The sequence below is a fragment of the Eriocheir sinensis genome, chromosome 14 (assembly GCF_024679095.1).
Source record: "Eriocheir sinensis breed Jianghai 21 chromosome 14, ASM2467909v1, whole genome shotgun sequence".
Classification (NCBI taxonomy): Eukaryota; Metazoa; Arthropoda; class Malacostraca; order Decapoda; family Varunidae; genus Eriocheir; species Eriocheir sinensis.
In genome coordinates this window covers 2231005-2254976 of record NC_066522.1, presented here as the reverse complement: position 1 = coordinate 2254976, position 23972 = coordinate 2231005, and the positions used below count along the sequence as shown (strand labels likewise).

Sequence of the window (23972 nt, the reverse complement as noted above, 5' to 3'; positions counted from 1 at the left end):
GCAATAGTTATGTGAGGGGTTGTTCCTACCTACACTCAGAATACTGCACTTCCCTACATTGAACTCCATCTGCCATTTATCCGCCCAGTCATATAATCTGTTGAGTTCACCTTGGAGAATACTAGCGTCCTGATCCGACTCAATTACTCTACCGATCTTGGTATCATCTGCAAATTTACTAACATCACTACTAATTCCTGTGTCTAAGTCATTGATATAAATAATAAACAAAAGTGGACCTAATACCGAACCTTGTGGTTGTGGGACCCCACTCGTAACACATCCCCAGTCAGATCTTTTGCCATTGATTTGCACTCTTTGCTTCCTATTGCTAAGCCACGCCTTGACCCAGTTCAAAACTTTACCCTCTACTCCGTGAGCCTGTAATTTAAGCAACAGTCGTTGGTGAGGAACTTTGTCAAACGCTTTACTAAAATCAAGATAGATTACATCATAATTTTCATCTCTGTCAACCGCCTCAAATACTTTATTGTAAAAGGACAAGAGATTGGTGAGGCATGACCTACCTTTTGTGAACCCATGCTGCGAGTCGTGAATTAAGCTATGTTTCTCTAAATGCTCCCGAATGTTCCTGGCTATTATGGACTCCAGCATCTTCCCTATAACCGATGTTAAGCTAATTGGGCGATAGTTTGAAGCAACTGACCTGTCCCCCTTTTTAAAATCGGCGTCACATTAGCTACTTTCCATAGGCTCGGCACATAGCCAGTATTTACCGACATCTTAAAGATGTCGGTTGGTCACTGATTATATCACATAGCTCCTTTAATACCCTCGGAAATATCCCGTCAGGACCTGGAGACTGGTTCTTCTTAAGCTTATCTATCTCATCCTGAACTATTTGCCTGGTAAGGATTATATCCCTCCATTTATCGCCCTCCCGCCTCGCACACCTGAACTCTTTCCGGTATAGTCGTTCGATCCTCCTGTGTGAATACTGAAAGGAAGTAGTCGCTCAACAATGTGCTCATATTTTCGTAATTTTCTACTAGCTCCCCTGTGTTTGTTTTCAGCGGTCCAATTTTCTCCCGTGTTTTTGTTCTATACATCTGAAAGAAGCCCTTCGGATTACTTTTCGCCTCATTTGCTACTTTGATCTCATAGTTCTTTTTTGCTATCCTGGTGTTTTCTTAACTAATCTAGATAGTTCGACGCATCGCCCCTGAGATGTGTTTCCCATTCTTTATTTTCTGATAAATTCCTTCTTTAACCCAATCTCGTGTTTTAGTCCACGAGTCATCCACTTAGGATCATTGTTTTCTTTTCTAAGTGTTCGCTGTGGTATATGCTGTTCTTGCCCCTCTACTATTACTCTAACTAAATTATTGTAAGACATTTCTACCTGGTTCTCCTGGCTCTCCAATCCGCAGTTCTGGCCCTCATGAATCCCTAAATTATCCCAGTTTACCCCTTCAAGATGTCTTCAAGCCCCTCGTAGTTTGCTCTTCTAAAATCTGGCACTAACACTGGGTTTGGTTCATGGGTTACCGCCCAGTCTAAGCTAAACGAACTGCTCTGTGATCACTATTTCCTAACTCTCCGCCCACCTCCAACTCACGTAGCAAGTTCCCATTATTGGTTAGGACTAAGTCTAATATGTTATCTCCTCTGGTAGGCTCAGTAACTACCTGCTTAAGGAAATTATCTTGTATAACTTCAAGAAAGTCCTCGGCTTCCAGGTCACCCACTAGATCTTCCCAGTCTATATTCCTATAATTAAAGTCACCCATTACGCAGACATTTCTACTCCTACTGCCCTGCCAATCTCCTGTAGTAATATACTCGTGTCCTGCCTGTTAAGGTTGGGTGGCCTGTATATAACTCCTAGAGTTAGTTTTTCTTTCCCTTTGTAAACGTCCACCCAAACTGATTCTGAATCCATGTTAGTTTTGACTGAGTTGTTAACTAAACATTTAAGTGAGTCTTTAACATATAGCGCAACTCCACCTCCCTTTCTGCCCCTTCTGTCTTTGTGAAACATCTGATAACCCGTTATTTCAAATTCTGATCTAAAATTTCTATTAGCAGTGTCTATCCATGTCTCAGTGATCGCTATTATGTCAAAATTTTCTGAACAAGCTTCACCCCTTAGTAAGTCTATCTTGTTTCTGAGGCTCCTGCTGTTAGTATAGAAGATTCTTAGCCCGTCCTCTGTTACTCCTCTAGAATTACTTCTAAGCTGCCTGGTTATATTATGAGCTAGATGTCCCCTCCCATTACTCCTCCCATTGCTCCCATTGATGATCTCATCTGCTATAGTTTTTAGAAACCTGAGCAATCTGAGTATGCCTGGTAAGTTAACAACTGACAAGATCCTAGCACATTGCATCCTTGTGGAATGCAGTTTAGACAAGGGCTACTCACAGCCTATGTTGATCTGATGAAGGCATTGTACGGCACTTTTGGACATTCTGAGGATCTGTAGGATTCCTAGCTTGGATTATTGACCTGATGATGACTGGCCTCTACTCAGGGACTGAGAGTCCTGTAAAGTATGGGGGATATGTTTCCAGCTTCTTCCCTGTAAATACAGGAGTGAGGTAGGGGTGCATCTTTGCTCCATCACTTTCCAATACTTGCATGAACTGGGTATTAGGCAAAGTTGTTGATGAATGTTGTTGCAGAGCATCTGTTAGCAACATCAAGGTCACTGACCTTGTTTTTTGCTGATGATGCTGTACTTGCAGAATCACTGGAGGTCCTGGTGATGACTTTCAGTGTGCAGCATGAGGAGACCAAGATACTGGGACTGAAGGTCTCCTGGGCCAACACCAAGGTCCAGTTGTTTGGAAGCTTACTGGATGACACAGTTTGGCCTGTTCATGCATGAGGTTACCCAAACCTTCCCATACCTTGGTAATGTAGTTCATAACAACATTGTATCTTACCAGGAAGTCACTCAGTGGATTGGCCTGGCCCACAGTGTTATGGTGGCTGAGTGGTTAGTGTACAGGCACCACATCCTCCTGGACATGGATTCGCTTCCCAGCCACAAGCTGTTTTTTTTCAGTCACCACTGGATGGCCTAAGACTACCCACATGCTGTCCTGAAGACCCGGACTCTAGATTCTCTAAAGAGAGGATCAAAAATGAGCTCCAGGGGGCAGCATGAGCCAAGCAAGATGGCATCACTATAAACATTTGCCTGCACCACCTGTGAAGTGGATCAGTAGAGTGAGCGTTACAGAAACTGCAATAACACAGTGAAAATATCCAGGTGAGCAAGTATTGGAGTGAAAGTTGGAAGTAGCAGGATTGAGTGTGCTGAGGGGGAGTGCCAAAACAGGGAGAGATGGAGACACTTCTGCCACATCCACCCCCTGGAGGGAAGTTCCCTGAGGGAGCAGGGCGTTGGAGATATAGATAGCATTATAAAAGGCTGGGGCTGGCCATCAGGCCCTACCAAGAAAGCATACCAGTGCCATAAGCAGGAAAAAAAAAAAAAAAAAAAAAAAACGATATCTGTGAAGGCAGACAAAGATTCAGATATTTTTCACTTGTGCTCCCTGTCATACTGTATGGCTGTGAGAAATGGACACCACATAGTGACTTGCAGAGGCATGTTGATGGCTTTGATACCAAGTTCCTTTGCAGGATTATGGAGTAGTGCTGGGATGACTTCATGCTGAACAAGTGAATACTTTATGAAACTAAATCAAGGCCTGTTACTAGCTCTGTCCATGAATGCCAACTCTGGCTATGTGGGATGCTTCCTGGATGTTGATCCTGCTTATAGGTTTATTTCTGTATGAGACAACCCTGAATTGTGTGGGAGACCAAGGGAACACCTGCATAACTCATGGCTGGGACAAGTTCATCAACTCTGCCAAGTGTAGCTTGAAGTGGGAAGGGTAACTGTATGGAGGCTTCAGGGGGACTGGCAAGAATAGAGGTGGTAGGTGAGAGAAGTAATACGCCCCCTGGGGTATGCTCCCCATTAGTTAGTTAGTAGTTGGTGTGTGTGTGTTTGTGTGTGTGTTTGATTCACCATGACCTGACTCATGATCACCAGCAAATACTCTCTCAGTGAGAGCTTTGGAGCTCGTTTAACTGATCTTTGGCTAATGTTGGAACCTCACACACCACATACCCCCATTCCCCTTGCTCATTGCTCAAGAGGGGAGAGTAACCACTTCTTTTCAGCAGCAAAATCTCTTGTCCTTAGTGAGGCCTGAATCTCAGCCTATCAGATGTCAGTCTTTCAGGGAAGAGCCTTTGTCCATTGCACCACAGGTGTGGTGTGTGTATTTACCTAGTTGTAGTTTTACAGGGCCTGGGCTTACGCTCGTGTGGTCCCGTCTCCATATCTGTATTCGTCCAGCTTTTCCTTAAAGTTGTGCACACTCTTCACCGATACTACATCCTCACTTAGTCTGTTTCTTTGCGGGAAGCTATATTTTTTAATGTTTCAAGCATCTTCGTTTTCTCAATTTTTTACTGTGTCCTAGTGTGTTGCTGATGTTTCTTCCTTCTCTTAGTAGTAACTCCTCATTATCTACTTCTTCCATTTTATTTCATAATTTATAAATTTGTATCAGGTGTCCCCTTTCTCTTCTTTGTTCCAATGTTGGCAGGTCCATTTCTTTTAACCTTGATTCATATTCCCTCCAATTCTGGAACCATCTTCATTGCCATCCTTTGTATTCTTTCTAGTTTTTTCACACATTTCTTATGGGGAGACCAAATAGTTTCCGCATATTCCAATTTTAATCTAATCATAGTGGTAATCATCTTTTTCATCATATCTGTATCCAATTAATGGAATGCCATTCCTATACTTCTCACCATTCTATATGTATCTCCGAATAGCCTATTTACATGACTCTGACTGTTGATTATCTTGTATTATCACTCCCAGATCTTTCTCTTATTGAACTTTTAATATTTCTCCATCTCCCATTCTATATGTCCATTTTGGTCTCCCTTCACTCTTTCCCATTTCCATTACATGACATTTCTTCACATTGAACTCCATCTCCCATTTCATACTCCAGTCCCAAATCTTATTTAGGTCCTCTTGCAGAATTTCACAGTCTTTACTGTTTCTTATATGTCTCAGCAATTTCGCATCGTCTGCAAACAGGCTCATGTAACTGCTTACTTTCTGTGGCATGTCATTTATATATATTAGGAAAAGTATTGGTGCCAATACCGATCCTTGAGGCACTCCACTATCTACAATTCTCCTTTCCAATTTCATGACCTTTACCACTGTTCTCATCTCTCTCTCCCCCTTAAGTAACTTTCCATCCAGTTCTTCTTTTTCCCTTTCAATCCTCCTCTATTTTCCAGCTTCCATAATAGTCTTGTACGTGGAACTTTGTCAAAAGCCTTCTTCAGGTGCAAGTACACGCAATACCCATCCATCCCTCTCCTGTGTTATGTCTGTCACTCTTGACTAAAAGCTCAGTAAGTTTGTTACACATGGATGCCCTTTTCTAAAGCCATACTGTTTTTCTGTAATTATATTGTGTTCTTCTAGAAACTTCGTCCATTGTTTCTTATCACTTTCTCGCATATTTTACAAACTATACTGGTCAATGATACTGGTCTGTAGTTCAGAGGTTCTTCCTTTTTCCTGCTTTTATATATAGGGACCACCTCAGCCCTCCACCACGCCTTTGGTACTTTACCGGTTGATATTGAGCAGCTGATTTCTGCATTCTTTCAATATAAAACCTGAGACTCCATCCGGTCCCTTTATATTGAAAGAATCTCCTCTTTAGTTAATATGACTTCAAATGGATGAAGTCATATGAGGTGGTCCCTATATATAAAAGCGGGAAAAAGGAAGAACCTCTGAACTACAGACCAGTATAGTTTGTAAAATATGCGAGAAAGTGATAAAGAAACAATGGACGAAGTTTCTAGAAGAACACATCTTTTGTAAAAGCTTGCTGAAACCTCTTGTTTAGCAGCTCAGTCATGTCTTTAGGATCTTCGATTATCTTATTTCCATCTTTCAGTCTTTCTATTTTTTCCTTTGGTTTGATTTTTCCATTTATGAATCTATAAAACAATTTAGGTTCTTCCTTGCACTTTTCAACAATATCCTTTTTGCATCTTTTCTCTCATTTTCACATATTCATTTCTTGCTATCTTAAAATCTTCTTTATTCCTTTGATTCTTATTTCTTTTCAATCTCTTCCATGCTTTGTCTCTTTTTTCCTTTGCATCTGCACATCTTGCATTAAACCAATCTTTCTTTCCTCTTTCTTTGGGTTTATATAATGGGAAATATTTCATTATCCCTGTTTCATACGCCTCCATAAAAATATCATACTTTTCCTGCACCTCGTTTGTTCTCTTTAACTTTTCCCAGTCTACTTTTTCATGATATTTCTTAAGATTTTCTATGTCTGCTTTCCTGTAGTTTCTCCTTTTTCTTTTATATGATTCGTCCTCAGTTCCTTCCTCCTCTGTTTCCATCTCTTATTATCACATGAACACTTTTTCCCAGGGGACACACATATCTTAATTCATTTAACAAGTGCATTCCCTTCGTCAGCACCAGGTCCAGTCTCGCTGGTTCGTCATCACTCCTGTATCTAGTATTCTCCGTCACCCACTGCATCATTAAATTTTTCAATCAGTTTTATAAATTTTCACCCCTGCTGTTTCACTACCTCCCTTTCAAATGTTTCCCAATTTACCTCTGCAGTTGAAGTCCCCAACTAACAAGACTCTTTTGTTTGTTTTGAGTAACCTACTCAAACTCTGAATGGTATCTTCTATCATCGTCTCATATTCTTCTCTGTTCCATGAGTTTGTTCTTGTTGGTACATACATAGGTTGCTATTACCATCATCCTTTCTCTGTTTTTGTTCTCCAGATTAACACTCACTATTTCCTCCTTTCCTTCTCCATATACTACTGATTTCACTAATAACTCCTTTCTCATCATTATCATCACTCCTCCTCCACCTTTACCCTTCCTATCCTTCCTCCACACACTGTAGTTATTATTAACCCCTTCACTCTGGCGATGCCGACGTTGGCGTCCAACGGGCGTCTGACGGCATCACCGTATGGAAAGGGTTATTCCTCTTCTTAACATCTTAATCCTCTTCCATTTCCTCTTAATCCTCTTCCATTTCCTCATAATCCTCTTCTAAACCTCTTAAGAGGAAATGGATGAGGGTTAAGAGGAATTTAGAGGAGGATTGAGAGGTTTAGAAGAGAATTAATCCTCTTCCATTTCCTCTTGACCCTGTCCATACTGTGACGCCGACGTCTGCGTCACGGATAGAAAGGGTTAAACACTATTTGAATGACCTCTTTTAGCTTTGTTTCCGTTAAACACACAATCTTGGGCTCTTTTTCCCTTAAGTAGTCTTGTAGTTCCAGTTTTCTAGATATTATCCCATCTACATTGGTATACATCACACTTAAACCCTTAGTTGTCTCAATCTTGTCTAGTTTCTGCTTTTCCCCATATATACCATTTCTTTACCCTGTCTCCCAAAACTCTTAAAAAAATAAAAATAAATCTTCCTCTTCTGTTGCACTATTCTTCTCTTTTACCTCTGCTTGCAATTCATTTCATTTTTTCCTTTCTTCTTCATTTCTATTCTTCTTTTTATATATTTCCTTACATTCGTCTACTTCCCTTATTTTAGTTGTTCTATACAGTATTTCCTCTGTTACCAGCTGGTATTTTAGTTTTAATTTCATTGGTCTCGTTTTCCCTTCGATATAAGGACCCAGCCTAATGATCTCGTCTACCTCCTCCTCAAGGTTTTGTAGTTCTTCATCATTCAAATTCTTAAGTAAGTCCCTCACTGATTTTAGTTCTTCCTTTTCCCTTTTTGGTTTGTACGTTATATTCTCCTTCATGCCAAATATTATTACTCTCATTTTCTTATCTGCCACATCTCTTACTAACTTTTTTTTTAAAAGCCTTGACCACTTCTTTCTCTACATTTTCCTTCTCTTCTTTCAGTTGCTTTTCAATTACTTCTTTGAGGTTTACATTAGCTTTTTCATTGTCCACTTTCCAGGTTTTCATTTCACCCAACACTTCCTCTCTGACCCTCTGCTCTTTTTTGCTCACTATTTTTCAGATTTTCATTTCCCTTTCTTGCCACTCCTAGGCCTTCCTTCATCGTTTTTTTCATATTTTGCCAACTTCTCTTTCAACTCTTCATTTTCTTGAATAATTTTTTTTTTTTTCCGTCTTCTAAATTCTGTACTCGTGACCGGAGATCCCTTTGTAGTTCCCTATTTTGCAAGTCCTTCTCATCTCTGCTCTTTACTATTCCAATCCACTTGTCTAGTTTCCTTTCCATAAGCAGAATTCTTTTGTATATAGCAGATTCCTTACTCGCAAATCCAGAGAAACTAGGATCGTACCTTTCATCTCCACTCTCATCGTCACTGATCCCCACATCCAGCCTTCGTCCCTTCCTTCATGCCCCCTTTCCTCCTCTTCCTGGTGTTATCCACTCCAACTCATCCTACAAACAGCTCAAATGGAGATGGGCCCAACCCAAAAGCATGGCCCAGACCCAGCAAAACACAACACAGGGAGCCGATGAGTCAGCTGATGTTTACACAGGTAGTTGGGAGAGAGCCCGCCCACACATCCAGTCTCGTCGGCGGTGTGTGTGTGTGTGTGTGTGTATTTATTTACCTAGTTGTATTTACCTAGTTGTGACATACGGGAAAAGAGCTACGCTCGCACTGTCCCGTCTCCATATCCTCTCTTATTCAACTTTTCCTTAAAATCATGAATGTTTTTTGCACAAACCACCTCCTCCTCCAGTCTATTCCATAGCTCAATGCTTCTGGTTGAGAAGCTAAACTTTTTCACATCTCGCCTGCATGTGGTCGCCCTCAACTTCTTTCTATGACCTCTCATTTCTCTCTCGTTCCACACACACAGGTCCTCTCTGTCCAGATTCTCCACCCCACTCTCCACCCTGTACACTGCTATCAGGTCTCCTCTCTCTTCTTCTCTCCAGTGTTGTGAGCCCCATGCTATTGAGTCTCTCCTCATACGTCAGATCACTAAGTTCTCGTACCATCTTAGTTGCCACTCTCTGCACTCTTTCCAGCTTTCTTATGTTCTTCTTTTCGTGAGGAGACCAGACCACTGCTGCATACTCCAACCTTGGCCTTATCATTGTAACTATTATTTTCTTCATCATCTCCTCACCCAAATACACAAATGCCATCCTTATGTTCCTTAGCAGATTCATAGTTTGTCCCGTTATCCTGTTGATGTGTTTGTCCGGTGACATGTTCTCTGAGATAGTCACTCCCAAATCTTTTTCTTCCATTCCTCTGCATATTATCTCGCTTCCCATCTTATAACCATATTCACATCTTTTATCACTCCTACCAAACTCTATTTTTTTTACATTTCCCAAGGTTGAACTCCATCTGCCATGTACCACTCCACTCCCATATTTTATCCAGGTCCCTCTGCAATGTCTCACAGTCCTTCACATCATTCACTCGTCTCAATAGCTTTGCATCATCTGCAAACAAACTCACATGGCTGGTCACTCCGTCCACCATATCATTTATATAAACAGCAAACATTTTTGGCGCCAGCACTGTTTGTGTGTGTGTGTGTGTGTGTAATTCACCTCTTGGTCTGCTGCGGGTCTCTCTCGAGACAGCCAGCCATTCCCCTACGGAAGAGCACAGCGCTCGTAGTACCAATCTTTGGGTAGGACTGAGACCATTCACACACAACACACCACGACAACGAGGTCACAACTCCTTGCCTGACGTCGCGTACCTACTCACAGCTAGGTGAACAGGGGCTACACGTGAAAGAAGATAAGCCCAACTTGTCTTCACCCGGCCGGGGAATCGAACCCCGGTCCCTCTGGTTGTGGGCCAGACACTACCCCTGAGCTTCCGGGCCGTGTGTGTGTGTGTGTGTGTGTGTGTGTGTGTTGAGTCTTGTTCAGTGGTAAGGAATTGAAATAAGGTATTTCAACATCCTCCATAATTTTGAATTCTATAAAGCTTTTCCACCCGAGGAATGACCTTGTATTCTTACCTTTTCAGGCATTAAGAACTCAAGAAGGAAGTGAAGCCCATGTTTGCTTCTTCATCATTCAGTTGCTGCTGCTAAAGCCTGCTGAACTTCGCAATCGTGTTCAAGAGTTTGTTAAAGAAAACACCCCAGATCACTGGAGACAGAACAATTGGTATTTATCTTCTTCATGGAGTTTGAAGCAAACTTATTATTCTAATGATTAGTGGCCATAATTATATCAATATATTGCAAGATTCAAAGTCACAAGGATACACAGGGAACTAGAGTATGCATGAGGCCACTGAGCTTACACAAAGAAACCTTTGGAAATAATTTCATATTATCTATTGCCTCCTTATCCATAAATCTTGCTAACCTCCCTTTGTAACTTTCAGTTGTATTTACCTCTTGTATCCTTTTAATCCAAGACAATATGTTAAGCTAGGTATTTTCATTCTTGTTTGTCTCAAAAGAAAAGTGTTCAGGCCTTGTAGATAAACTGAATGGTTTCTCATACTTTGAAAAATAATCACGAGAGAATATAATTGTGATTGCTTTAATTTCAATAAGAGTCTGGGTTGCTTGTATGTTTCATACCATGAAGTAAGTTGTTTTGACTCTTACATTTTTTACTTTGTCATTTTTAAGACAGGGTTTAGAAATTAAAAGTTAAAAAATTTCTTCACAGGTATGAGAAGCATATGGCTTTTCATCGTAAGTTTCCAGAAAAGTTCTCCCCGGAAAGCATCTTGGCAGAACAGGGCACCCTCACTGCCCAGTACCAGACCCTGCCTATCTACTTCTCCAATGTTTGCCTCAGATTCCTACCAGTGAGTGGTGTAAATTTCTCAAAAATTGTAGTGTATTGGACATATGGATAAAATTTCAATCAGTCTGATATCTTCAAGAAACCTCTCTGCCTAAATTCCAAGTTTCTTAAGTTCCAGAGGAATCAATAAATATGCTTTAAATCAGGACTTATCATATGTTAGTACAATTTTAGTAGACATAATCTAAAATTTTGGTTATGTTACATTCAGAACACAAAACTATAGTGAACAAACAATACTTTTTTTTTTTTTTTTTTTTTTTTTTTTTTTTTGTAGTAAAGGAGACAGCTCAAGGGCAAAAAAAGAAAATAATAATGAGAAAAAGCCTGCACATCACTTCTCCTATAAAAAGAGTTGAGAGGAGTGGCCAAAAGAGAGGTCAATTTCGGAAGGAGAGGTGTCCTGATACTCTTCTCTTGAAAGAGATCAAGTTGTAGGCATGAGGAAATACAGATGAAGGAAGATTGTTTCAGAGTTTACCAGCATGAGGGATGAAAGAGTGATGCTGGTTAACTCTTGCATAAGGGGTTTGGAGAGTATAGGGATGAGCTTGAGTGGAAAGTCACGTGCAGCAGGGCCACGGGAGAGGTGGAGGCATGCAGTTAGCAAGTTCAGAAGAGCAGTCAGCATGAAAATATGGATAGAAGACAGAAAGAGAGGCAACACGGTTGCGGAATTTAACCCCTTCAACACAAAGACGCGTATACTGTGTCCTTGCGTGCCTCGTACCATATCCAAGGACGCGTATATTGCGTCCTGGCTTTCTTTAGCCAGCATATGAGTTATATCTTCCTGGATATTGTACGCTGATTGGGTTAGCGCCGGCGATGACATCATCGGACTCCCAGAGAATCACAAGCATGTTTTCAGAGCTCAGCCAATTGTAAAGCTTCATCTGTGACTTTAAAACGACCCGTTCTCTCGTCCTGTTTTCTTCCTTTTTCCAAGGTACGTATTTTGAGATAACAAGGGAGTAAAGGAGGAAAAAAAGTGAGCTCCGGGGGGCAGCATGAGCCAATTACAATAGCGCCACAATAAACAGTTGCCTGTGCCATGACAGGCTCGGGGCTGACCATCAGGCCCAGATGGATAGTCTACTGGCGCCATAGCCCACATGTAAAAAAAAAAATAAATAAATAAAAAAAATAATAAATCCACAGGACGGAACAGATAAGCGCTTTTTCAGTGTTTTCAATACCTCGAGTTTAGCGCTAAACCTTCGGACCAAAGCGAGCGCGAAACTGGAGAGGGTTCTGTATATGAAAACGTGCAGAATTAAATGGTGCACATAAAGAAATATAAATTAATTTATAATTTTAAGATGTATGCACAAATATAGAGAAATTTGCATTATTCATAGATCACATGTGTCTGCTGAATTTTATTTCCTTATATTAGTTGTGATAAAGAAATAGATTTGTGGAGAAAAGTGGAGGAGAGGGAAGGGAAGGACATAGATGTAAGTATAATAAGATCATGGAAAATATCCCACTGATTCACCGGCAATATGCACAGATCTCTCAGAGTTAAAGGCTGCAAGGCTGTGTGTGTGTGTGTGTGAGAGAGAGAGAGAGAGAGAGAAGGGGCCGGGGGGGGTTCAAAAGATTGACACCTCATTGATACGAAGGGAGAGAGGGAGAGAAGCAGCTCTCTCTCTCTCTCTCTCTCTCTCTCTCTCTCTCACACACACACACACACACACAATGATACGGCCAAGGTTGGAGTATGCAGCAGTGGTCTGGTCTCCTCACGAAAAGAAGAACATAAGAAAGCTGGAAAAAGTGCAGAGAGTGAAAACTAAGATGGTACCAGAACTTAGAGATCGGACTTATGAGGAGAGACTCAATAGCATGGGCCTCACAACCCTGTAGAGAAGAAGAGAAAGAGCGAACCTGATAGCAGTGTGCAGAGTGGCAAGCGGAGTGGAGCATTTGGACAGAGAGGACCTGTGTGTGTGGAACGAGAAAGAAACTAGAGGACATGGAAAGAAGTTGAGGGCAACCACGTGTAGGCGAGATGTGAAAAAGTTTAGCTTCCCAAACAGAAGCATTGAGCTATGGAATAGGCTGAAGGAGGAGGTGGTTTGTGCAAGAAACATTCATGACTTTAAGGGGCGCGCCTATGGGTCTCCTCCTGCGCATATGGTACGTCAAATAGCTTTGAAATTGTAGTATGTTGCTTGTTGATGTAAAGAAATTATATTCTGCGAATTTCATCAAAATCGGGTGAAGTTTAGGAGAGACTCAAACAAAGCGTGTTTTTTTTTTTTTTTGTTTTGTTTTGTTTCACAGGCTTTATTTTTCAGTTAATCGCTTTGAAAAAAATACCATAGAAACTTTGTTTACCCATCTACATTTTGTTGGAAGTGAATTTTTGATTTTTTGTTTTGTCTTTGAAGAAAAAAAATTACAATTTTTTGTCACTTATTATTTTCTCCACTCTGTCCCGTTTTCTTTTGACATTTTTGAAAATCCATTTCCAACAAAAAATCACCCTTTAGTTGTAGTTTAAAATGATACCTAACAAAAGTCATTCAGACGTTTTACCGATTTTGTGAAATTATTTGAAGGTTAAAAAGATACTTTTCGAGATATCGGCTCCTAAAGATTTTTTTTTACATTTCTCCCTGTCTTGCCATTTGTATTTATCTGATTGGTATGAAATTCTCACATATGACTGTATATACCTTGTTGACTTACCTCAGAATGATAAGGCATCTGGTCCTCCTTTCTAAGAAAGTATTACTCACTCGCAGGTGAGGGTGTCAGAAGGTGCCACCTTCCTCATTGTGGCCAGGTAGCCTTGAGTGCAGGGAGTGCCTTGCTTCTTCACTGCTCTCTTGCTTGTTTTCTGAGGTTTGGCCGCTCCATAAGCCCTCTTGATGTTGGTGACTTTTTCTGGTTGCCTTGCGCTTGTACATCATTTGTCGGGACGTTTTTTTGGCTGGAGAGGAGAGAAAAGTACGATATACTTTTCCCGTCTCTCTCTCGCTTGGCACTGGCGCGGTGGCACCTCTCTTCCTCCCCTGCCTCTCCGCGCGAAGAAGAGAGGATGACAGATGACAAAATTTACGAAGAAATAAAATATTCTAATGCAATATTTACGTATATACGAATGATACCGCATATGTTGACAAGAGCGTCTTATGACGCCCATGTCCGACTATTACTCTAAAGCCCCCCCAAGGGGGAGGGGTTTTAATATTACGAAAACAAACCTCACCACATGGTAATTTAGTGTTTCCCGGCCACGCTGAGCGAAAAACATGTACTCGTCCGATTTTAAATATATTCGTCAAAAAATACCCCATAAGTTAAGGAAAAGTTGGACAAGAGCAGATATGGAGACGGGACAGCGCAAGCGTAGTTCTTTTCCCATATGTCACAACTAGGTAAATACAACTAAGTAAATACACACACACACACACACACACACACACACACACAGATAGATGGCGAGAAAGGGGGGGGAAAATCGAGGAACAGCAAGCTGAAACTTGTTGAAGAGGTGCCTCCCCCCTCTCTCTCTCTCTCTCTCTCTCTCTCTCTCTCTCTCTCTCTCTCTCTCTCTCTCTCTCTCTCTCTCTCTCTCTCTCTCTCTCTCTCTCTCTCTCTCTCTCTCTCTCTCTCTCTCTCTCTCTCTCTCTCTCTCTCTCTCTCACACACACACACACTGCAGGGAAGAGGTATAAGGAAAGAAGGAAGAAAGAAATAACAGACAGCGGGATGGATGTGTGGGGGAGGCCGGAGCTCCCATGTGAGCCTCACGCCGTGCGCCTCTCCAACCCGAGGGGGTGATGAGACAATGCACTATATAGCCAGCCACTTGGCAACTTGAGGGAAGAGGAACTCCACACACATACACATATATCATTTCTTTCTTATCATTTTTGTTATTTTCTGTTAGAATTGATTGTTACTGTGAAGTACAAATGCGCGCAAGACATACTTACATTATTATACAATAATAACATTGAGAGTCAAATAAGACACCGGATCATATCTGACCTACATCTTAAAAACAATCATACAACATCCGCGAAGAAATAACTCGTATGCTGGCTAAAGCGAGCCAGGACGCAGTATACGCGTCCTTGGATATGGTATGGGGCATGCAAGGACGCAGTATACGTGTACTCGTGTTGAAGGGGTTAATTGTAATTGTTTTAATTAGTTACCACTCAAGTTCATATTTTCTATGCCCTCTTTGGCCTCAATCATCAGTAAGCTTATGGACCCAGTAAAGTGCCTCCTCCTATTTGCCTTAAAAACTGTGCTTCTGTGCTGACACCCTGCCTGGTCAAACTCTTTCATTTCTGCCTAGCAACATCTAAATTTCCTTCCTGCTGAAAGTACACCTGCATACAACCAGTGCCTAAGAGTGACCACTCTAATCTCTCAAACAACCGAGATATGTAGCTTTGCCTTCTTATCTCTGAAGCTTTTGAAACAATCCTTAGCAGGAAAGTTTTCACTTCTGGCTTTCTCTCTGATCACCAGTACAGATTCCACAAGGGGTGCTCTTACTAGTGCCTGCCTAACTGATTCCTTGTCATCCTCTCTTAGCCATCTTGGTGAAACTGTTGCTGTTGCCTTAGGCATCTCAAAAGCTTTTAACAGAGTCTGGCCCAGATCTTTTCTTTCTAAGTTACCGTCCTACAGATTCTATCCCCGTCTTGTACTCCGGTTTCCTTTCTGGCCAGTTATCACTGCTATAGTAGACAGTCACTATTTTACACCTAAAGAGTGGTGTTCCCATTCTCTGTAGTTCATTGATGATTTTCTTTCCACGATAAATTGTTCTATTCACTCATACACCAATGAGTCTACTCTGTATTGCTCAAACGCCTTTTAACAGAAGATCCTCCCAACAGGAATTACGACTCAAGACTGGACGCTACAGAATCCTTGACTTCCAACCTTGCTATAATTTTTGATTGGGGCAGAAGGAATTTGGTGTTCTTCAGTGCCTCAAAAACTCATTTCTTCACCTGTCCACGTGACACAATTTTCCAAATGCCTATTCCCTATTCTCTGAGAACACTGAGCTGTCCCCTTCTCCATAATCAACATTCTCGGCCTACCTTTTACCCCTAAAGGGGAAAGGGTGGAAATGTTCTGACATTTTCATGAAAATTGCTCACTTTCCATTACGGTATCAATTTCACAGCTCTGCCTTATCCAATAGCTTTAAATTTATGGGCATTTCCTTTATCCATCCTTCCTCTTTAATCTGCCTCAAACCTGAAGTCTCTACATCATGTGGTGTTTCCTTGGTGACATGATGAAGTGCAGTAACTTTTAGCTCGCAGCAGGCCTGTGCATAGAATGCTTCGTAGCAAAGTCCCTTCATTACCCTCATATTCTGAATTTGATAACCATGAAGGGTGATGGGATGCATCCTCAGGTTCTTCAATATCACTTCCACCATCACCATAATGAGATTGATCTACAGATGGCCACCAAAGTGAAGTTGCACAATAACAGGGCACACAGCCCTCCTGATAAAACAAGGGGTTGGAGTTCAGTGCTTCTTCCGTCACTGTCTTCACCACTAACACCACTTTTGAGACTTGAAAAAGACACTTTCAGCTCTTTCCCAATTGCACTCACACTGAGAGTTCCTTTGGGAGCAAGAGGAGGCTTATGAGGAGTTGGGGTCGCTGGCTGTGGATACTTGGGCACGGAATCAGATGAGGGGGATCCAAAAAACACTCCTCCTGCCAATGTTACAGTCATGAAAACTCTGAGAATGGCACAGAGTAGTTGTGTGGCAGCCTAGGAGTCACACTGACCCATGAATCCCCATGCATGCTTCAAAATTAGGGCGGAGAAAGGCAGACCGAAAAAAACATCAGAAGGGGTTCTCAAAATCTTAACTGGAAACTTCAGATCTCCTCTCTTGCTAAATCAGCTTCCTCAAGGTTAGCTGTTCCGTATCATCTCCACCAGTTGTTTTCCCCCTCCCAGATGCTATCCAATTACAAGGGCCTGGTTCACCCTCATATGGAGTATGCATCTCATGTGGGGGGTCTCCACAAACACTGCCCTTTAGAATAGGGTAGAGTCAAAGGCTCTTTGTCTTATCAACTTCCCTCCTCTTACTGACAGTCTTCTACCTCTCATGCTCCGCCACAGTGTTGCATCTCTTTCTATCTTCTATCGATATTTTCATGCTGACTACTTTTTTTAACTTGATAACTACATGCTTCCACTCCTCCTGCAGCCCTGCTGCACATGACTATCTAGTCTAGCTCATCCCTATGCTGTCCAAATCCACTATGCAAGAGTTTACTAGCATCTTCATTCCTTTGTCTGTATTTCTTCCTGCCCATGACTCGAACTCTTTGAAGAGGGAAGTATCAAGACACCTCTCCATTGAAAATTGTCCCCCCCCTCAGGCCACTCCTGTTTGCTTTTGCATGAGTTCTGCCTACTGGGCTCTGTTTTTTGTTATTTGTTTCCTTTACTTTAAAACAAGTGTTTATTCTGAGATTAAAAAGTTTTTAATATGTTGATTTACACTATGGATATTTGTAAAGATTAAACAGGTTAATTTGCAGATTCTCTGAAACTATAAATAACAAATTCTACCACTTTTGCTATAGTAACAACCATCTTAATCCCCTTAGGTTTTGGACATCATCATTCACAGGTTCCTGGAGCTCCATCAGGTACATAAAAATTTGGAAACTATTTTGGAAAGGCTGGGAATGCTCTACAAGTTTCATGGTGAGTTACCTTGAAGGTACTTGTAAGCAATACATGGCAGTGAAATAGTGATCAATATCTGTCATGATTGGCCATATCAGTAACTATTTCATGCTGTGGTTGTATGATGTATTTAGATGTTTTGCAATGTGTTATCCATTTTCAGATCGCCCAATCACTTACCTCTACAACACACTTCATTACTATGAGAACAAACTTAGAGAGCGTCCTAACTTGAAGCGACGCCTTGTGGTGGCTGTCATCATGTCGCAGCAAGAAATTCGGCCTCAGGGATGGGCACTCACTGAGGCCTACCGACAGTATCTAGCACGCCCTCCTGATGACATCACCTGGAATCCAGAACTCTCCTACTACACGGCCCTTGTCAGGCGTTTAGTCAACAGTATCCTTTTCATTTTTAAGGCACTGTATTTTCTTTCAGAAAAAACTAAGTTTGCTTGTACAACACAAGAGGGTCTTGATGATACATATGTTATAAAGTTTATGTTGCAATACAGTAAAACCCCGATTATCCGAAAGCGGATTATCCGAAAAACCGGATTATCCGAAATTGATCTGGATAATGCAATTAAAAAAAAAAAAATTCTATACTAAAACGTTATAAAACATCAAAAATAAATAAAAGTAACTACATATGTACTATATTAACACATTTAAAATTGATAAGAACAGTTAAAATTAATACGCTTTCTAATACGTATTGCCGAAATAGCTTGTAACGAATAGATCAATGTATTAGACAAAAAACATTAAACAAACTCTCAACAACACCACGTCCGCACCTTCGCCCCAGCAAGGACGTAGGTGCGGCGAACGAACAAACTACTGCACGACTACTCTCACACCGTACTCTCAAGACAACGACACAAACACGACTCCCCTCTCCACTCCATGCCACATTCCCCTTCCAACATACGAGTAGTGCGATAATATGAGTCATCATACTGTGTCTCCACCTGCACGATGCATCAAGGTCACACTTGCAAGCTTACACAACCATTCACAATCGCACTCTGCAACATTCACAATTCAGATCTGCAACGCTCACAAGTATCAACATACACTGGTCCAGACAAGGAGACACACAGACAAACATACAATAAAACATTTACATCACATGTTTTAAGCGTACTACTTTGTTTAGCGTAGCGTGTGTTCGTTTGGTTTCATTGTTTACATCGTCAGTCGGCGGCAGTCGCGTCACACACTTCACACTGGGCATCCTCATCCATCCTGGCTAATGGTCCGTCCATACTAGCTACATGTGTTCTAATGAGAAAATAAGAACCAAGGTGCAAGATCAAAGTGATATTCATCCAAACGAGAAAGCAAGACACAATGCCGGCGATCAAACTGGCGGCGATCAATATATATATATATATATATATATATATAAATATATATATATATATATATATATATATATATATATATATATATATATATATATATATATATATATATATATATATATATATATATATATATATATGTATATATATATATATATATATATATATATATATATATACACACACACACACACACACACACACACACACACACAGTCAAGTCGCGTATGACGCGGATTCGTAAGGTGCGGTTTCCTATGACGCGGTATGGTTTCAGAACCGTATGTTCAGATCACGCGGGTAAAACCATCTATGACGCTGTTCATGGTCTCCCCTATGGTGCGTTTGAGAGAGCAACTCGGGTCGCCCGTACCACCCCGGGTCTTCTCAAATGTGTGATGCCGCAGCCCAAGTTCAGGAAGATCAGCGGATGCCATTTTGCTGCCAGAACAGCTAGTAAACATCCTCCAGGAAGATCAGTGGATGCCATTTTGCTGCCAGAACAGCTAGTAAACGTCCTCAGGAAGATCAGCGGACGTTATATTGCTGCCAGTGAGACACCGTTACCATAGCAACAACAAGGCTTAACTGAGAGGCGCACAAAAGCGTTTGATAGAGGGGTCTGGGTGATCTGGGTGGCCTGAGTCGCTCTCTCAAAAGCACCCCTGGGCTGCGTTTGAGAGAGCGACTCGGGCTGCACAGACCAATCCGTGAGCTCTCAAACACGTGACGCCGCAGCACGAGTTGCCAATTTGGACCCCTCGCTGCAGCTCAGTTTGGAGAGGTGAAGTACCTCTGTGCTGTGATGACTTCGTCAGCAAATATAGCGGCCCAAACAAACACATATAAGTGCTTCCATTGAATTTCACCCCTCTGTGCCACAATAATCACTGTAGCTCAGCTGCCAGAACAGCTAGAGAGAGAACAGCGGATGCCATTTTCCTGCCAGTGAGACGCCATTACCATAGCAACAACGGCAGATAATGCCTACCGGTACACTCGGGCTAGAACGAATGAAAAAAAAAGGGGGGGTGCAAAATGGCAAGAGCCAGAACCAAATTGTATTTTCTCCATAGGTTTAGTTATTCCTATGGCGCGGCTGTTGCTCAGAACCAATTAACCGCGCCATACGTGACTCGACTGTATATATATATATATATATGTATATATATATATATATATATATATATATATATATATATATATATATATATATATATATATATATATATATATAATGGGGTTATTACGAGGTTAGGTTCCAGAACCCCCCGCAATAGGCAAAAATCCGCGAAGTAGCGACCTTATATTTATTTTATTATATATATATTTTATATATATTATTTATATAAGCACGCATATCTCTGTGAATCTCGCCTCAGCCCGTGTGAACAAGGTCACCCAACCACTAGTTTCTCAAGAGATTCAAAGTCGGCTACATTTCACGGGAAACTCATCGAAATTCTTGTCAGAAACTCAGTCACCAACATGTCGGTTACTCGTGTGGTCGGTAAGGTGTGGTCACAAGAAGAAGAAGAGCATATCAGCTGTTCGGTTCAGTAGCTCTCCACGTGTTTATTCCAGTACCGCAAAGAGTTCCACAAAACTAGATAAGCTTGGAGTAATCATGTTGAGCAAGTTTAGGACTTTAGTCTTGTTCGAATGTAGTCATTGCCTCATCCTGTCTGGGTCCTCACTGCCAACTTCTCGAGCATTTAACGGCAGCAAGCTGTAACACACTCTCCCTTTGTCTTCAAGCTAACCACTCACGAACCATCAAATGCTACGGTCACTGAGCCAATCAGCGCCCAGGATACAGAACACAATGATCTGAGTGGTCACCTCCCATCCATCAGCCAGTAGTGTGCTGTGTACGATTACATGTGGGCAGACTAGCTCAAGCGGAAGCGGCTATAACTCCGTTTTCCATACGTGCATGTCTTTGTTTTCTCATCTGCTGTGCGCTACGTATTCTATTTCAATCCAGTATTCTTTTAATATGTTCTTATTAATGTTTTCTTTTCTTTTTTATATTGTTTACATTTTTTTAGGCAAGAAAATGCTTCTTTTACTGCAAAATAAGTAAAATAATAAATATATTAAAATACCTCTATGTCGCAAAATCCCGCGATATAGCGAAAAATCCACGATATGAAACTAAATATTTACAATTTAAAAATCCGCGATTCAGTGAGACCGCGATAAGTGATTGTGAACCATATATATATATATATATATATATATATATATATAGAGAGAGAGAGAGAGAGAGAGAGAGAGATATAAAAGGTAAAGTTGGGGACATACGCTGTAGCAGCGCGTGGCCTCGGTGCGCATCTCCGTAACATTGGCCCTTGAACCTGTGGTGGGAGGGAGCCCATTACCCCGGGACACAGGGCCAGTGTGACATCCGGGTTACCACAGTTTACCTTCCCCAGGTTTCCCTAGGTACCCATTATCAACCAGCCCGAGAGGGAGGATGAACAGCTCGGTGAGCTGCACGCTGACTGCCCGGCCCGGGATTCGAACCCGGGCCCGCGGAGTAAAAGGCAGGCACGGTGACCACTAGACCACGGAGGCGTATATAGATATAGATATAGATATATAATACATATATATGCATATAATCTCTCTCTCTCTCTCTCTCTCTCTCTCTCTCTCTCTCTCTCTATATATATATATATATATATATATATATATAGTACCCTCTCAAGTTTCGCGGTAGCTTCGTTCCGAAGGTATAGCACTAAACTCGAGGATCGCAAAACTCGAGGTATTGAAAACACTGAAAAAAGCACTTATCTGTTCCGACCCGTGGAGATTTTTTTTTTTTTTTTTTACGTGGACTATGGCACTGGTAGACTATCCATCTGGGCCTGATGGGCTCGTCATGGTGCAGGCAACTGTTTATAGTGGCACCATTATAATTGGCTCATGCTGCCCCCCGGAGCTCACTTTTTTTCCTCCTATACTCCCTTGTTATCTCAAAATACGTATGTTGGAAAAAGGAAGAAAACAGGAAGAGAGAATGGGTCGTCTTAAAGCCACAGATGAAGCCTTACGATTGGCTGAGCTCTGAAAACACGCTTGTGATTCGCTGGGAGTCCGATGACGTCATCGCCGGCGCTCACCCAGTCAGCGGCCTCGCTGCCTTAAGGCAGTATCACACTGGCCATTTTCCTCTAACCGTTGTGGCTATTGGCAATGCCTGTGCGCCCATCCAGGAGCAAGTTGTCGGTTGTCCATAACCTGATATTATACTGGGCCCTTTTCTTCCCATCGCGTTGGCGGCAGCTTGGGCAACCACCAAATCCAACTTTTCCGAGTGTGCGTCACACACGGCCAAGGTCAGTTGCCCGTATCCACATCCACAACGTAAACAAAGCACTTGCCCTATATCGACATGGTGTCGTCTGCTAAAGTAAGGGCTCTTGCGGCTTGTGCTGTCATCACCCAAGTTATGGACTTGTTGCTGCAGTTAAATGGAAGGAAGAAGCTGTTGTGGGTGTGGCGTGTCTGTGGTTCCTCCGTGCCAGTTCTTATTGTCACCACTGTGCTTGAGCGGCCAACCCACCCATCTAGACTCCGACCACATAAACACGTGGATCGAGTAATAACAACACACACACACACACACACACATCAGACTCATCATGAACCATGGCAGATGTTTCTCACAAACAAAATGGCTTTGCCATTTCCTAGAGTGTGTTAGAACTTATTTGGTGAGTGGTTCATACAAACCAAACCTACCCAATGGCTTAGTCAAGATGGGTGGGTTAGCAGCGCACGCGCAGTGGTGACAATGAGAACTGGCATGGAGGAAACACAGGCATGCCACACCCACAACTGTTACTTTCTTCCTTTTAACTGCAGCAACAAGTCCATAAGTTGGGTAATGGCAGCACAAGCCGCGACAGCCCTTGCTTTAGAAGACGACGCCAAGTTGATAGGCTACAGGGCAAGTGCTTTGTTTACGTTGTGGATGTGGATACGGGCAACCGACATTGGCCGTGTGTGACGCACACCCGGAAAAGTTGGAGTTGCCGGTTGCCCTAGCTGGCGCCAACTCGGTGGGAAGAAAAAAGCCCTATGTGACACTAGCTTACGGATAACCATGAATTACTCCCGGTTGGGCGTACGGGTGTTGCCCGTAGCTCCAACGGCTGAACGAAAATGGCCATTGTGACACTGCCTCAAGGCAGTGAAGCTGCTGATAGGGTGAGCATCGCCGATGACGTCATCAGACTCCCAGCGAATCACAAGCGTGTTTTCAGAACTGTCAGCCAATTGTAAGGCAGCACACTCCAACTGCAGCTTCAAAATGACTCATTCTCCCTCTCTCTCTCTCTCTTGCCATAGCCACAATGTTTGGAGCAAAACGTCCAGTGTGATACCACCTTTAAAGGTAACGTGTGTGATGCCAATGGTAAATAGACGTGACCTGTACATGTCAAAGGAGCGCGAAACTCGGGGTGATAATGCACGAAAGTTGAGATGGTAAGAATTTAGGACTAACCGCGAAACTCGTGGATCGCGCTATCCGAGTTTCGCGATCCTCGAGTTTAGCATTTAGTCCTAAATTCTTACCATCATGACTTTCGCGCATTACTGCCACGACTTTCGCGGTGCTTTGACATGTACGGGTCACGTTTACCTACTGTCGGCGTCATGCGTGCTGCCTTAAAAGGCGGTGTCCGACCATTGGGGCTATGGGCAACCATTGTTGCCTGTATGCCCAACCGGAAGCGAGTTGTTGGTTGTCCGTATGAATGGAAAACGGTTGTAAGTACGAGCGTGGGTACGTGGGTACCGAACGGCTGCATGTAAACAGACGACGGCAGTGGCTGAGGAGCAGTGGAATATGCCCCACCAAGAGACTCGTAAAATGGACTGGCAGAGCTGCTTTGTTTACTACTTGATTAACAAGATAAGAGAACACCCCGTGCTGGGGAACCACAGTCCAAAAAACTTTTTTGTAAATCTCCCGATGTTGTTTTCCTCTTCTTCTTCTTTTGACCTGTAATGCATGGCAGCGACAGTG

The 23972-nt window shown here is 42.2% G+C and overlaps 1 protein-coding gene across 4 annotated transcripts in view; it reads left to right on the top strand.

The window, feature by feature from the left end:
* The window catches only part of LOC126998331 (mediator of RNA polymerase II transcription subunit 23-like), a 96949-nt gene that overhangs the window by 58468 nt on the left and 14509 nt on the right, over positions 1-23972 (top strand). For all 4 annotated transcript variants that reach the window (XM_050859824.1, XM_050859826.1, XM_050859823.1 and 1 more), the window contains exons 20-23: positions 10045-10187; positions 10704-10845; positions 17477-17576; positions 17722-17958. In XM_050859824.1, the coding sequence (XP_050715781.1) occupies positions 10045-10187; positions 10704-10845; positions 17477-17576; positions 17722-17958 (622 nt within the window). The remainder of the gene's footprint in view (positions 1-10044; positions 10188-10703; positions 10846-17476; positions 17577-17721; positions 17959-23972) is intronic.